The sequence below is a fragment of the Eutrigla gurnardus genome (genome assembly GCF_963514095.1).
Source record: "Eutrigla gurnardus genome assembly, chromosome: 24".
In the NCBI taxonomy this organism is placed as follows: Eukaryota; Metazoa; Chordata; class Actinopteri; order Perciformes; family Triglidae; genus Eutrigla; species Eutrigla gurnardus.
Window position 1 is genome coordinate 9,292,426 of NC_139935.1, and position 17,239 is coordinate 9,309,664.

The 17,239-nt window shown below is 43.5% G+C and overlaps 1 protein-coding gene across 1 annotated transcript in view; it reads right to left on the bottom strand.

Moving 5' to 3' along the window:
- The window catches only part of LOC311010055 (scavenger receptor cysteine-rich domain-containing protein DMBT1-like), a gene marked incomplete at both ends in the record, with an annotated part of 528,569 nt that overhangs the window by 391,865 nt on the left and 119,465 nt on the right, over positions 1 to 17,239 (bottom strand). The window contains one exon of the mRNA XM_084004536.1: positions 1,481 to 1,771. Within this exon, the coding sequence (XP_083860662.1) occupies positions 1,481 to 1,771 (291 nt within the window). The remainder of the gene's footprint in view (positions 1 to 1,480; positions 1,772 to 17,239) is intronic.

The window sequence follows — 17,239 nt, forward strand, 5'->3', positions numbered from 1 at the left end:
GTCTCCATAGAGCGCCCCCTGGAGGACTGAAGGAGCCCCACAGCCAAGCTCCCTACAGACCACCTCTGCATCCTGCTGGTCAAAGTCAGCTTCACACACTGAGGACCACCACTGGTTGGACTGGTTGGACTTCACCTCCAGTCTGCCTGAGCACAGACTAGTCCCATTCAGCAGCCTGACAGAGTCTGGAGAGATGATAGAAGATCAAATAGAGAGAGAGAAAAGACACCAGACACCAGAGAAAAAGATGTCATGAAACTATTCAGTGATTCAAACTGGACTCAAAACAATTCCACCATCAGTTCATCATTTACAGTTTTTCTCAATTGCTTTGCCACAATTCTCAAAAGATAATGAATATTTTCTAAACAACATGTGTAAACCTCCAAACCACTGGCCACTGCTTCACAACAGATTATCATTTCTCATTCTTTTAAACAAATTGCAAATGTTTTAGCACATATATGCAAATGAGTACAATTATCTACAATTTGCACAATTAATGATTGAACATATCTTGCTGATCAAAACTGATTATGTTGCTTCTCAGTTGAATAGTTGTTCTCTTCAAAACATGTATGAATTCTTTCATGGTGTGAGTCATCACATGTACAATAGTCCATTCAACTGTCTAAATGTGTCAGCATATATACCATGAATATCATTATGTACTATGGAGTATTTTCTAACGTCCACTAAACTGGTAAATTGTCTGTCAGGAGAAACTTGAACTTCACTAACCAATGAGGAGTTTGTCCCATCTTACATCAACCAATCACACGTCATCTCCAGTCAGCTGACAGGTGCTATTCATGAGTACGGCTGTTACCAAACATATTTATAGAGCTGGACTACAACAGAATAACCACAATGTCTGAACATGGAGGAACCTGCTCAGGTACATCATGAACAGGGCAACTGTAACCGTTTCCATGGAAACGTGAGTGCAGTGTGTAATACTGTAAAAGAAACTTGTACTGATGAAATCAGCATGTGGATAGTATTCAGTTTAGTGTTCAGTTCACTGGTTAAACAGAACATTCTAGTAGAGGAAACATTCAGGGTCAACTAAAGAAATAGGACAAACCTGAAATGTGGATATAAGGAACATTTCCAGGCTCCACTGCCGTCCTGAAAAACATCTAAACATTCTGACCACCATTGTTTCCATGAGGTCAAAGGAACTTTTCATTTGGAGGGCAGAGACTTTTTATATGAGACACTAACTTTGTTTTGAAGCACGACTTCAATGTTTTGAGTGAGTTCTGACCTTTTGCAGGTGAGTTATGGTGTTGTGTTGGAACATGGAAGCTATTTAGACAAATCAGGTTCTGAGAATATTAACAAAGTTTCAAGAGATGAGCCAAAGAAATTGAAATAAACTGTAACACCAGAACATGTTTAGAACACCACAGCCTGCAGCAGTGACACACAGCAACATCACTGATGATGTCATAGATGATGTCACTGAGGGGCTTACCTGAGCAGGTGAGATTCAGGATGTAGGAAGAGAAGAATGATGTTGCACACTCCCTCAGAGTGGATCCAGAATGAACACAGTCAGACCTGATCCTCCACGCAGGTCTGTATGAGGACTCCTTTCTCTCTCCTACAGAAACAGCAGAGCCACAGTCCAGCTCTCTACAGACAACAGCTGCTTCCTTCAGGGTCCAGCCATAGTCAGCCACTGGTCTCCAGTCTCCCTGATGTCTCACCTCCAGTGTTCCAGCACAGCGACTGGCTCCTCCCACCAACCTGACATCATCAGGCTCTGAACAGAAAGAAGAGAGTCGTCAGTGAAAGAAGTGAAGATTCTGCTTTCTTTCTCTCTTGTTCATTTCTCTATTTACCTGTTGAGTTGTGATTTCCTTCAACCTGGAGTCCTGGAGAAACACAAACATATATATTGTTTTCATTCAATGAAATAAAATCAACAAACATTTTCAAATGATGTTGAAGAGAGCGAATATCTGGTCGATGTGACCACTGCTCCTGTTTGTGTCCACTCCTGCATCCATCCTTCTGAGGACAAGCAGATGATGGAGGGAGACAGGAGAGACAGACAGCAGATGATGGAGGGAGACAGGAGAGAGAGACAGCAGATGATGGAGGGAGACAGGAGAGAGACAGACAGCAGATGATGGAGGGAGACAGGAGAGACAGACAGCAGATGATGGAGGGAGACAGGAGAGAGACAGACAGCAGATGATGGAGGGAGACAGGAGAGAGACGGACAGCAGATGATGGAGGGAGACAGGAGAGACAGACAGCAGATGATGGAGGGAGACAGGAGAGAGACAGACAGCAGATGATGGAGGGAGACCAGAGAGACAGACAGCAGATGATGGAGGGAGACAGGAGAGAGACAGACAGCAGAAGATGGAGGGAGACAAGAGAGAGACAGACAGCAGATGATGGAGGGAGACAGGAGAGAGACAGACAGCAGATGATGGAGGGAGACAGGAGAGAGACAGACAGCAGACGATGGAGGGAGACAGGAGAGAGAGACAGATAGCAGATGATGGAGGGAGACAGGAGAGAGACAGACAGCAGATGATGGAGGGAGACAAGAGAGAGACAGACAGCAGATGATGGAGAGAGAGACAGACAGCAGATGATGGAGAGAGAGACAGACAGCAGATGATGGAGGGAGACAGGAGAGAGACAGACAGCAGATGATGGAGGGAGACAAGAGAGAGACAGACAGCAGATGATGGAGGGAGAGACAGACAGCAGATGATGGAGGGAGACAGGAGAGAGACAGACAGCAGATGATGGAGGGAGACAAGAGAGAGACAGACATCAGATGATGGAGGGAGACAGGAGAGAGACAGACAGCAGATGATGGAGAGAGAGACAGACAGCAGATGATGGAGGGAGACAGGAGAGAGACAGACGGCAGATGATGGAGAGAGAGACAGACAGCAGATGATGGAGGGAGACAGGAGAGAGACAGACAGCAGATGATGGAGATAGAAACAGACAGCAGATGATGGAGGGAGACAGGAGAGAGACAGACAGCAGATGATGGAGGGAGACAGGAGAGAGACAGACAGCAGATGATGGAGAGAGAGACAGACAGCAGATGATGGAGGGAGACAGGAGAGAGACAGACAGCTTAGCTTCTTTTTAAGTTGTGATTTAGAGAAAATGGGCCTGCAGCCATATAAACTACATTAACTAGCTAAAGTTAACATTAATGTTATCTTAACCCATTTAATCCCACATTTTTCCCAGACATGGAAATATCCAAATCATATGTCATTACTAACCCTTTTCAATAATCAATCATTACTTTTGAAAATCTTCATGGAAAATTAGGTGAAAAGTGTGTTTTATGGTCACAAAGGTGACCGGTGGGATAATGTCTATGTTAGCATATTTCTCCTTCACAGTCTTATAAAATACTTCTAAAATGTAAAACTCTGTTTCTGGCAGCATCTCCATCATCGCCACTAAAATACTTCATCACATGCTAGTGTGACTATTTTACATATCAAAAGTCCTCATACATCACCGATATGAATACAGAAAGCAAACTCAAAACATCTCCTTTATTGTAACATTGTGACTTTTGGAAAATGTATTGAAACCTTCATGTTCTAACTTTGTTCTAACATTTTATCTTGTACTTTAGTTCAATATTACTTTAGTGCATTCATTGTAACATTGTAATATTTAATCTGTAGACCAGTCACATGATTCATTTACAATATAGGGGTTATTCAGGATAGAGGTATTCTGCATTCAAGAAGAGGAAAGCATCAAACTAAACTTTGATATATACATGTATATATTTATGTGTGTGTGTGTGTGTGTGTGTGTGTGTGTGTGTGTGTGTGTGTGTGTGTGTCTCCCCCTCATAGTCCATATCTGACCCATCACTATCACCATCACTGAGGACAGCATCTTTCTCATGTTGAGGGCTAGCTGTAATATTGCATGCGTTGTGTGGGCGGGCCCCTCGGTCCAACATATGCAGCATGTTAGTGTGTGTAAGTTCAACTAGAAGACAGAAGAGAAAGTTAGGTAGAACAACAACTCTGTATGTGTACAAGTTGAAGAATGCCCTGTCTTCTCATGATAGGATTACTTGTTCATGTCCTTAACACAATCATGTCTGATCACTAATGTCACTTATTAATCATCTAGTTTCTTTGATCGTCTGTTATACTTCTCTATGAGTCGTATCTTCCCATCTTTTTTTTCTTATTTAATTAATGACATGTTTCTGTTTGTGTCCGTGTGTTTCTGTTCAATGTTTTGTCTAAATTGTGTTTTCATTGTATTCATGTTGTTCGGGACCCCCTGGAAAACGAGATGGTACATCCCAAGGGCTTATTCCTAATAAAGAACTCCAAACAAGTACATGTACATCTAGATACTGTACATTGTGTTATCCCACTGGTCACAACATGTTTCTTCATTCTGTGACTTCAGTGAACAGAGTTGAGTGATTGTAAATACATATATCAATACTAAACATCTTAAAGATTATGTGAACCAGAAATATTAGTCTTATCTTCATATTAACATACTTTACTAAGCTTGTTTTGTCGGAGCTTTCATGCAGCCATCCTCCTCTACAGGTGCAACCAGGAAGTAATCAGCTCTGGTCATGTGACATTTACACTAAACATGCAACACTGCACATATGTCATTGAGAGGTTTTATTACTTCAATACTTTCTGGAAATGGATCGATACAATATTCAGTCATGTTTTTAGGACCTGTTAACTGAAAATGTTTTCATGGTCACTATAGTGACCGATGGGATTAAATTTAAAGTGCACAGCTTAACCAATGTTAATGTTATTTAATTTACCTGACAATGTTCCTCTCTCAGCCTGAACCATCATAATATCAAATAAAAAGGATACAAATTATGATCTCTGGCTCCATTTTTATCAGATCAGTTAGTTACGGCTTCTTTGTGCTTTAGGGTCAACAGCAACTGGTTGCTAAGCAACGGGAGTGGCAAAGTGTGAGGGCGGGAACAGCTGGTGACTCAAACAGGAAGTCCTCTGTAGATCACACCGTCTTGGCCTTCACGTTCTACGTCAGCTGTGTTCTCTGAAGGATGAGGCGCTGAATTTAGACACAACTATTGTGTTTCCTGTGACCCCTCCACAATAAAAGTTTATGTAGTTGAGGTGTTTTAATGTGAAGCAGCAGCGTTTAAATGCAGCTCTGACACAGAGTGAACAGGAAACAGTGAGGATGATCAATCAGATGGACTTACACACAGTAACACTGATCACATGCTGCATCGTTTGTCACAAGTCTGAATATATGGCGGACTAACAACACCAACCGCTGCACAGAGAGATGCTTACTGAATATACATACAGTGATTGTAGAAATAATACATGTAACCACTTCAAAACATTCATTTCACAAATACTTATTTACAACAATGATAACTGCAGCTTAGAAAAACATAAGTAGACACTGGCTGCAGCCCAACCCTCCCACAGTAGAAGAATGGACAGATATGATTAATGATAGATACTGAATGGGAAGAAAATCACCTTTAACTTCATATACAAATGGATAAATTCACAAAAATATGGTCAAAATGGGTTTCCTTCATGAAAAGACACAGACGGATCTAAGGGAAGTAACGGATTAAATATGAAAGTGTCCTCAGCTAATTGAACGGTCATTTTAAAAGCTGATAGACAATCTCCCTACAAAGGTGTTTTCTCTTTTCATGTATTATTTTCCCACACACCCCTGCTCTATTTCACTTGTTCTAATGTTGGGAAAAACCTGATTCTTATCCCCTCCTCTCCAATGTTTTATTTTTATAGTTATATATAATTATCCATGTACATGTGTAAACAACCTGTGTCCATTTATAAAAATGAATATATTATTGGTTTCACAGTCGTTGGAAAATAGCATGTCATTTGAACCCCAGCTGTAATTCAGTCTAACAGTTGCTAGAGGGAACTTGAGGGCCATCAATCCGACCGTCCGAATACACGGAAGTACATCTCTCATGTGAAGAGATGCACAAAGATGCTCCTGAAGTACAAAGCTGAAATCTAAAAACTGCAGTTTAAGAGCAGCAGAGAACTTTACAGAGGATAACATGTTTGAGAAATATAATTTAAAAATGTTATGGAATGTAAGGGCAGAGAAGAAAATACAAAGAGATATGTTTGCACTGAAATAATATGACTCAGGAATGTTTGTTTCTGTGTGAAGTTCACAACATTTTTCTTATTAAAATAGAAAAGTAGTTGTTGAAATATGGATTTTTCTGAAAAATAGATATGTAAATGGTAAAATGTTGATTTTTCTCACGAAAAATAGAAATGTTAAAAATGTTGGCCGACTAGGGAGCCTTGTCTGGGGCATGTGTTCTTGAGAGCCAAATCATCTGTATTTTTTTTAAATTGGTACAATAAACTTTGATTGCTAGTATATATGTTGTTGTATTTATTAAATGAGTGAGCTATAGTAGGCCAATGAAGTGACAAGGTTATAATGGTGGAAGTGTATGGTGATATATCTGGCCCTCTGGTCGTGAGGTGAACATTTGTGTGTCCCTCCCTTTCATCAAAGCTGCCCTCCCTGTTCTGGATGAACTGCTTTTTACTTCCCTGTGATCAAAAGCAAGGAAAACATGATTGATGTATGAAATACTCTGAAAAAACAAACAAACAAGAAATAATAAATGACTGAAATAGAATGAAAACCTCTGATTGGATGAAAATCCCGTGGAGTGGAGCCTGGCGGTGTTGATGTATGTGAGCAGTTTACTTCCCTGTAGGGCTGTCAAAATTACTCTAAAATGACGTTCAAATATTCCCTTTAAAAAAACACGTATATTCAAACATATTCAAATTTCTGGTTGTGCATTAGGCACGTCAATAACAGGACAAATTAATACAACGAGACATATATCTCGTTATATATGCGTTCCATTTATCACTCGGAAGTCGGAAGCCGGATTTGGGAATGACGTCACGCCCGAGTTATCAGCAGGCGCGTTTCGAATCAAGCATGCGCATGCATTTGCCTCGCAAAACCAGGCATTCTGGGAAAAAAATGTCACAAATGCTGGTAATAACTTCCCTTTGCGACATGTCACATGACTTTAAAAACTCGCGGTATCTCCAGGTTACCTCCCTTCGCATGCTTTTCTCTGCAGATGGTCTGAAATAAGTGCGGACATAAGACACATCCCTCAACGTGGCCCTAGTTGGTTAGAATTCTCACGTGGTATTCCTCACGTGAGAAAATTCCTCAGCCTCCGTCAACAACGGGACTTTAAATGCCTCGGCTCGAGTTCGTCAGCGACGAAGAAAGCCAGCGCCACTGGGCAGGCCATATTCTTTGTGCAAAGTCCGTGAAGTTTCCCCTGGCGTGATAGTTTTTGTTATGTATACAATTATTAATAAAGTTTAAATAAAAAAAAAATAAAAAAAGTCGGTGAAGTGCACCTGTGTCCGACTTGACGTGGTGGGAACTTGGCGTGTTTATGACGAGTTCCGGCGGATCCTCTCAAGTCTCGTTCATGCATCGGCGCAAATGCATGCGATCCGAAACGCAGCCAGCGTTTCAGTTACAAGTCGGACGAATTTGAGCCGAGGCATTTGAAGTCCCGTTGTTGACGGAGGCTGAGGAATTTTCTCACGTGGGAAATACCACGTGGTAATTCTAACCAACTAGGGCCACGTTGAGGGGAGTGTCTTATGTCCGCACTTATTTCAGACCATCTGCACAGAAAAGCATGTGGAGGGAGGTACCCTGGAGATACCGCGAGTTTTTAAAGCCATGTGACATGTCGCAAAGGGAAGTTATCACCAGCATTTGTGACGTTTTTTTCCCAGAATGCCTGGTTTTGCGAGGCAAATGCATGCTCATGCATGATTCGAAACGCACCTAGTTACAAAGTTGGAAAAAGTAGCCAACGGCCAAAAACGGAAGAGGAAACAAGATGGCTACATCTACAAAAGTTATTCCTCCGCTTGCCTTGTCCGAATATAAACACCTTCTGGACAAATATGCCGTCCTTCTGCAACCTGCAAACACGGTGGATTAAGAGAAAACACAAAGTCTTTCTACGTATTTCATTGTTTACAAAAAGTATCGATCGCCCTTTGATCGGTCATCAGTAACGTTACTGTTTACAACCGGGGCAGCCATCTTTAAATGTCAAGTCGGGCTTGTGTGGATCGTCCGACTTTCCGAGTCGGAAATCCGACCTCGGGGATCGGATATCCCGATTTCCGAGTACAACTGTAATGCACCAATAACTACTTGTATTGGTAATTTTTTTAAGTTTAAACATATTTAACAACATATTACCTACAAAAATAAGGAAATTAACTGATGGACAAGCAGACCTCTCTCTCTCTCTCTCCCTCCCTCCCCCTCCCTATCTCTCTCCCTCCCTCCCTCACTCTCTCACCCCCTCCCTCCCTCATTCTCTCTCTCTCCCTCCCCCTCCCTATCTCTCTCCCTCCCTCCCTCACTCTCTCACCCCCTCCCTCCCTCCCTCATTCTCTCTCTCTCCCCTCCCTCCCTCACTCTCTCTCACCCCCTCCCTCCATCACGCTCTCACCCCTCCCTCCCTCCCTCCCTCATTCTCTCTCTCTCTCCCCTCCCACCCTCACTCTCTCTCACCCCCTCCCTCCATCACGCTCTCCCTCCCTCCCCATCTCTCTCCCTCCACCCTCCTCTCTCTCTCTCTCTTCGTCCCTCTCTCTCCCTCTCACGCTCTCTCTCTCTCTCTCCATCCCTCTCTCTCTCTCTCTCCCCCTCCCTCCCTCCACATATCGGTTTAAATGAACGACAACAAGAAACAAATGCTGATCAAGAGTTTAGAGCAATTTAAGGTCGTGATTCTTGTCCTAAATATGTCAGGCTTCATTCAGTGGTTGAAACAAATATTATTAACATTAATTGAAGTTTTACAATATAGAACAGACATTCCCTGACCTCAGGCACACGCCCACCCACAAAGCAGACAGTCGCACCGCTGTTGTTGTTTTTTTACATATGATTCTAATATTAATTTTCACATTCAAATTCAGTTTTTAACAACTATTCGAATTCATATTCGAATTTAGAATATTTTTCGACAGCCCTACTTCCCTGTGATCAAAAGCAAGGAAAACATGATTGATGTAATACATACTAAAAAAGAAATAATAAATGACTGAAATGGAATGAAAACCTCTGATTGGATGAAAACCCCGTGGAGTGGAGCCTGGCAGTGTTGATGTATGTGAGTTTGTTCTCATTTAAAGATCCAACACAAATAATATCACATCATCTTTAAAGCAGAGTCCTACCTGAGATCCACAGCAACAGCACCAGCACCAACAGGGGGTCCATGATGTGCATTTAGACCGTCTGTCTGCCTGCCTGTCTGTCTCTGCTCTGATAAAGACCTGTGCTGTCCTCAATGTAGATCTGTGTACGAGGTGGAGCTTTACTCTTTACTTAGAAACATTTCTCAGAACTGCATTTCTGGGAAACCAAAAAACTTTTAATCAGACAAGAATCTACCTACTGAGGACATATTATATGACTGTTACTATGACAACCAGGAAACCACTTAGATGTTCCTATGAGATTAATGCTGTCAGTGTGGTCTTATTATTTCCGCTCGATGTTTCAACATCAAGTCTTTCAGAGGAGACTGGATGACAGCTTATATTAACTGTTGATGGATCTATTGAATGTTTTAGTAATCAATCATTGAGTCTATAAAACACCAGTAAACGGTATAAAATGTGCAGGCCAGTCTGTCAGAATCCGAGGTGAAGTCTTTAAATGTCTTGTTTTGTCCGACCAACAGTCCAAAAGCCAAAGAGATTCAGTGGATGTGGATCTCTGCAGGAAGCTCCGAGCTGTCCATTTGTTGGGGTTGTAGCAGGAGCAGATTTGGTTATCAACAGCTAATTATTAATGTCAATATGATTATCGATATTAATAATTATATTTAATATATTATCATGATATAATCATGAATAAACGGGGCACCACCCTGGGATCAGGGAAAAGATAACCTAAAACTCTATTCAGTCTCAATATAAAGGTTTTATACTCACATGCCAATCATCGTGATCATTGGCATAGAAGCATAAAAACAATCTAACAATTAAAAAGGGCGTGAAATTCAAGCACTAGCCTTCACAACCTGCTGTTATCCAGTGACATATACACATAAAGCACAAGAGACCGCTAGTTATAATATAATAAGATTTATTAAAATCAGTAATAACGATCACAATCAATAACACTGCAATTAACAAAGCCTTATTACCTAACTACCTAACACACAAAGCTAAGCTAAACAGAAGGAGAGACACACGTGGAGTGTGTGTGTGTTTGTGTGTGCGTGTGTGCGTGCGTGTAGAGAGGGAGAGGGAGAGAGATATGGTCGGGCGCGACCATCAGATGGAGCTATTCCTCGCAGCGTTCAGGGGCGGAGCCACTGGCGTCCGATGGAGTAGCGAGAGAGAGAGAGAGAGAGAGAGAGATAGCCGTATGTAGCCACCAGATGTAGCTATGTCCCTAGCGTCCGCCGGGAACAGCTGGCTTAGGACACGTGTGTGCGGCGTGTATGTGTGTGTGTGTTAGCGGGACACAAACAAAGAGAGAGAGAATGCGCGAGCGATATTCTGAGGCCCAGAAGGCGTGCCGCTATCACACGGGGAGACCGGTCTTTTAACTGATAGTAGAGGCTTTCTGAGCTCGCGAATATGGCGGAGGTTAGTCGCAAACACTGTTACAGAAATCAACCCAGCTGCGTGGGTCCACGATCAGTATTCAAATACAGCAGCACATGAACAAACGGGCTCGGCGGTCCGCGATCAGAACTTAAAACACATTAACAAGAATTACAAGCATATCCTACACTATCACTTATGTCTCTGCCCAGACTGATAGCCTACTGGTATCGTTGCGTAAGACGATGACGGCGTTCTGTAACGGCGGTAGTTCGTGAGTCCCCGGCGTCAACGGGGGACGTGATGAGTCGGCTTCGTCCAGACGAGAGCGGAGCGGGTTTCCTCTCGTTGATCAAACTCAAATAAAGAAAACAGTTGGTGTTTCCTCCTTCCACGAGCGGCGATATAATCGCGGCTTGGCGATTTAGACAGCTTACTTCAGACAGCGTCTGGTAGCTGGAAGGCAGGAACCGGCTTGGTTCCTCTTGTTGCAGCGGTGCGCTGCAGGAGGGGTCGCCTCCCGTTGCAACGTGGTGTTGCGCCGGTTGTAGGAAGAGACGCCAGAGTAGGAGTCAGAGTAAGAGAGAGTAAGAGAGAGTAAGAGAGTGTTCTCCAGGCGGCTTCGGTTTATAAAGCTCAGGCCGCTCCAGGGGACCCCCCGGGGTTCCCTGAAGATTGTCAGCCAATAGGCACCAGTTGTGTGGCGTCGCATCTCTCACCTGGGTGAGATGTGAAACTAAAATGGCGGTGTAGTTTTTAATCCCCTTTGTCCCTTTGTCCTGTGTAGGCTTTGTAGGCCGCATGGTGTAGTCCTAACGGTTAGGTCCCAACACATTCCTGTTGGATTCCTTCTAACTTCTGAATTCAAACATCGTCCCTCAAACTCGTAGCAGGAAAATGATGATGAGAAACGGTGCAGGATGATATTTGAGTGTTTCAGTGTGTCGTCTCCTTGTTGACTGCAGTCTGTGTGTAACTGCTGCTGTAACTGACTGTGTCTCAGTCAGTTCACTGACATCATGTTTCAGTCTGACTTTGACTTTCATTCGTCCTTCATAAAGCAGCAGGATGTTTTCAGCTCTGCTGCTTTCTTTATTCAGAACACCTCATATTTTATTGCTCTGGAGGCTCATTTTATTCTGAACCTGTAAATCTGTTTGTGTTGTTTTAGCTGCATTCGGCCTCCAGAGGGGTTCCACCTTTGTCACGGCCTCCTGCACCGCTTTAATCTGGCGCTCAAATACTCTAGAAAACAACTTTGACAGGTACGGTGGCTGAGGAGGAACATACAGGGTGACCTTTACAATAGTGATCCAGCGCTTTATCAATACATTACAACCAGAATCAAAGAGAGGGAGTGAGGGGGGCTCACAGTCTGGTTATGGGACCAGCCGGTCATAAACTGATGCACGGTGAACCTTTGCTGAACAACATGAACAGCTTCATGAACACAATTCAATAACATTCATGAATATAGGCCAGAGATCTTCAACATGGGGTCCTGGACCCATAGGGGGTCCACGGATTTCCAGCAGGGGGTCCCCAACATTATTTGATCCCAAACCTTTTTTTCTTACAAAATGTAAAATATGTTCAAAAATACACATAAACATTAATCCATCCATCCATCCATCCATCCATTGTCTACCGCTTATCCTATATTCAGGGTCACGGGGAGGCTGGAGCTGATCCCAGCGGTCATTGGGCGAAGGCGGGGTTCACCCTGGACAGGACGCCAGTCTATCGCAGGGCCACATTAACATTAATACAACATCTAATAAGCAAATATAAATGTTGATTGTTGTGTAAAGGTGAAATTGTGATGTAGAAATGCTAATATAGATTTACAATTATTCTGTAAATATACACTGCTCAAAAAAATAAAGGGAACACTAAAACAACATAATGTAACTGCAAGTCAATCATATTTCTGAGATATCAGCCTGTCCAATTAGGAAGCAGCACTGATTGGGAATCAATTTCACCTGCTGTTGTGTAAATGGAACAGCCCACAGGTGGAAACGAGTGGCAATTAGCAAGACATCCCTATAAAGGAATGGTTCTGCAGGTGGTGACCACAGACCATTTCTCGGTTCTCGGCCTTTCTGGCAGATTTTTTTCTTTTTTGAATTTTGCCAGTGTTTGCACCACTAGAGGTAGCATGAGGCGGTTTCTCCAACCCACAGAAGTTGCCCAGTTAGTGCAACTCATCCATGATGGCACATCAATGCACACTGTGGCAAGAAGGTTTGCTGTGTCCCCCAGCACAGTGTCAAGAGCATGGAGGAGATTCCAGGAGACAGGCCAGTACACCAGGAGACGTGGAGGAGCCGAAGAAGGACAATAACCCAACAGCAGGACCGATCTGCTCCTTTGTGCACGGAGGAACAGGAGGAGCACTGCCAGAGCCCTACAAAATGACCTCCAGCAGGCACTGATGTTCAAGTTTCAACTCAAACGGTCCCAAATCGACTCCATGAGGGTGGTTTGAGGGCCCGACGTCCACAAATAGGCCCTGTGCTTAAAACCCAACACCGTGCAATGCCATTGGCATTTGCTAGAGATCACAGAGATTGGCAGATTCGCCATTGGCGCCCTGTGCTCTTCATGGATGAGAGCAGGTTCACCCTGAGCACATGTGACCGACATGACAGGGTCTGGCGACGCCGTGGAGAACGTTCTGCTGCTGCAACATCCTCCAGCATGACCGGTTTCGCGGTGGCCTAGTGATGGTCTGGGGAGGCATTTCTTTGGAAGGTCACACAGCCCTCCATGTGCTTGCTGGAGGTACCCTGACTACCATTAGGTACCGGGATGAGATCCTCAGACCCATTGCGAGACCATATGCTGGTGCAGTGGGCCCTAGGTTCCTTCTAATGCATGACAATGCTAGGCCTCATGTGGCTGGAGTGTGTCAGCAGTTCCTGCATGATGAAGGCATTGATGTTATGGACTGGCCTGCCTGTTCCCCAGACCTGAATCCTATTGAGCACATCTGGGACATCATGTCTCATTCCAGACCTGTGCTGTCCTAGATCTGCGTACAGGAAGAGGTGGAGCTTTACTCTTTACTTAGAAACATTTCTCAGAAATGCATTTCTGGGAAACCAAAAAACTTTTATCAGACAAGAATCTACCTAACAGCTCAGGTAGCCTATTTAAGTGTCCTACGAGACAACGTAAGGAAATGGTGGATCGATGTTGTCAAGAGGAGCTACTGTGGAGAGTTCAAAATCACCACCAACACCCGTCTCTGCAGTGTCCACATTACCCCCGATAGTTACAGCACAGCCACCGCCATTATGTGCCCGCCACAATCTTCTCCGTCCTCGGAGAGAGCACCTGCTGTCGGCGGGACAGAGCTACCATCACGGCCGCCGGCATTACGTGCCCGCCACCGATCCTCTCTGTCCGCCGACAGCGGCTGCTACCATCACGGCCGCCGGCATTACGCGCCCGCCACCGATCCTCTCCGTCCGCCGACAGCGGCTGCCTGCTACCATCACGTCCACTGGAGAGAGAGCACCTGCTGTCGGCGGACGGAGAGGATCGGTGGCGGGCGCGTAATGCCGGCGGCCGTGATGGTAGCAGCCGCTGGCGGCGGACGGGAGGATGCAAGCCGGGGACGGAGAAGATCATGTGCCCGCCACCGATGCTCTCTGTCTCGCTGACAGCAGGTGCTCTCTCTCCGGTGGCCGTGATTACGTGCCCGCCAGTGTCAGTGTGTGCTTATGTTATAAATATTGTATTCGTATGAGGCTGAGCACTGGCTCTGATCATGGCTCAAACAGGTAAGGCTGGGTCCTTCAAATGAGCAATCAATGAGATTCCATTGTTGCTGTAGGCTACGTCCTTGTGCAGCACACAGAGCCCCCCCCCCCCCCCCCCCCCGCGGTGGGCGTGGTTTCAGCGCCTCTAACTGACACGCCCCCAGCGTTTCACAGCAGAGAGAAGTGCTTGTTTTTCCATGATTTTGTGACCCTATTTTATATACTTAGCAATTTTTACACATTTTTTTTGCCGCTTTACACGGACTTTAACATAAACATCCAGAACAGTTTTTGCGCACACAAATCAATTACATTAAATCACAGCCCGAACAACTCTAATAACAACAAAGAGCAGCACTTTTTCCGGCTTTAACAGAGCACGTTGTGGACTGACAACTTCACCTGCGGTGCTGAAAACCCGCTCCGATGGTGAGCAGTATTGGCGAACCGAACCAGTGTGAACGGATAAGCCAGCGGCGCTGAGCAGGGGTGTGTTGATCTGATGGTGTTCACTGTCTGATAACTAAACAGGTCCATCACTCAACAAAATATAGAGAAATGTCCCACAAAGCAACGTTACAGGACCAAACAACAGTAACGTAGTAACTGGTCGTGTCTTTGGCAACTTATATGAGGAAAATAATACCGCATTTATACGTGGAGAAGTGTCTGTCAGCCTGTCGGTCCGATCGACTCACTCTTATCAACTGTCTGTCGCAGTGATTTTTCAGTGATCTTTCCCCCCGAGCCAACAGCCTCTCTCTCCGCCAGTGAAAGAGTCAGACAGCGTCCAGTTTACTGATGGCGATTATGTAATTATGTAATTTAGAGGAAAAAACGTCACTTTGTCACTTTCCAGGATGTTTGGTGGGTCAGGATCTCAATCACATAACACATTATAACAGCATCATGATTATAAACAGTCAGTGGTACATGTTTAGATTAACAGGAGGACACCAGGAAACACCTTGAAAAAAACATCACCATGACGCGTACCGTCACGCCGCTTTTGGAGCTGCAGCGGCGGTTTACTGTGTGAATTATACTCTGGTTCGTCTTTTACGCCGGAGCTGCTCGGCTCTGTGTGAACAACCAACGGCGGAGAAGTGGTGAACCGCTGCTGCGGAGATAATGTGGAGTCTCTGTGTGAAAAGTGCGTGCGTTGTTGTTTCTGAGATGCGTCCTTATTGCACAATTTACAAATTGCCTCGTCAGTATTTACCGCCTCTCCCTTCTCGTTAGCTCGGAACGAAATACTGCCACTAAATAAATTATATTTAATATTTAATCCTTATCTCCTATATAAGTGCATTGTATTTTTTTTAATGATGGTATTGAAACTGTTGCTATTTTTAAGACCCCGCCATATACCTTATTACTGTATTACTGCCCAACCCTAATACATGTTTTACTTGTAAAGGTAGGCTACTAAATTATCTAATGATTTCAGGACAATTCATGTCAGAAGATGATGTGCCATCAGCAAAGCAATCAAGTGAGTATGAATACATTGCTTGACTCTATTACAAAAAAGATTTTTTGAAAGGCTTTTTCCAATATGCAGTTTTTTACAACATAATTTGTACACCATGATGTATGAATCTTTACTGTATTATACCTAGGTAAAAATTCCAGTCTGGAGGCATATCCAAAGCCACCAGAAATAAAGAAGAAGACTCATGCCACTATTGATGATGCCACCGATGGAGGTAAGTTGAGTGGGCTATCCTAATAGGCCAGGGTTCAACAGAAGTGTGTCAAACTATTATCAATGATATTGTTGGGATGGATGACAGATAATTTTATATTGCTGTGTAAACAATCACACTGCACACATATTACTTGAATTCAAAGCTTGGATACAAGTGAAGTTATCTGAATTGGTGTCATATATAAGTTTCATACATGGTAATTGAAATTTGATTACAGGATCCTCCATGGACGAGTTGGCAGATCCATGCTCAGGTGACAATGGAGCTGAAAATCCTAGTACTCAAGATCTGTTGTCCAAGCCCTGTTGGGGTCACCTGTGTGTTGTGAGTCCTTATTATTATTTTTTATATATATACTTTTGTTTTTTGTTGAACTTAATTTTCTTAATGTGCTTTTCCAGGACTTAGGACAGTCGTTTGTTGATACTTTGTTGATTTTTTGTGAACTTTGAAGACTCCTTTTTGTCAGGAAGGAACAATTTTTTTTCTCAGTTCAGTGCTTAATCAATTCAAGTGTGTTCCTGTTTTCCTGTTCAACATGTGCTCTTGTGGATGTTATAGGGCAGCGATCCCACGATGGGAGTGATATAATCTACTCCACTTCTCGGAGTCCCTCACCTGCGGGTGCATCTGCAAATTCATCTCCCAGACATGGTAAGATGATCATACAGACTTGTATATAGATTATTCATTAAGTGTGTTATGATTTTATTTGATGTAAGCATATGTTTTCAGTAGGGCTGGGACAATATGCTTTTCTCCGGATTCAATTCTTTTATGATTTTTTTGGGTGTCAGTTCGATTTAAATTGCGATTCTTCGATATTGCTGATTTTTAACACCATGATGATGGGTTTTTTTTTTTTCGCAAACGGATGTTACTAGATAGTCAAAAGTCGATAATCTCCTGAGCAGTATAACAATCAGAATGCAATCGCCTATATATTCAAGAAAGAAAAACGAACATTGAAATTTTCTAAATATTTCTCATCAAAACAATGAAAAACTGTGAATAACTATGCACAACATATTTCAAGGTGCACACAAGTCTTATGATCAAAGAA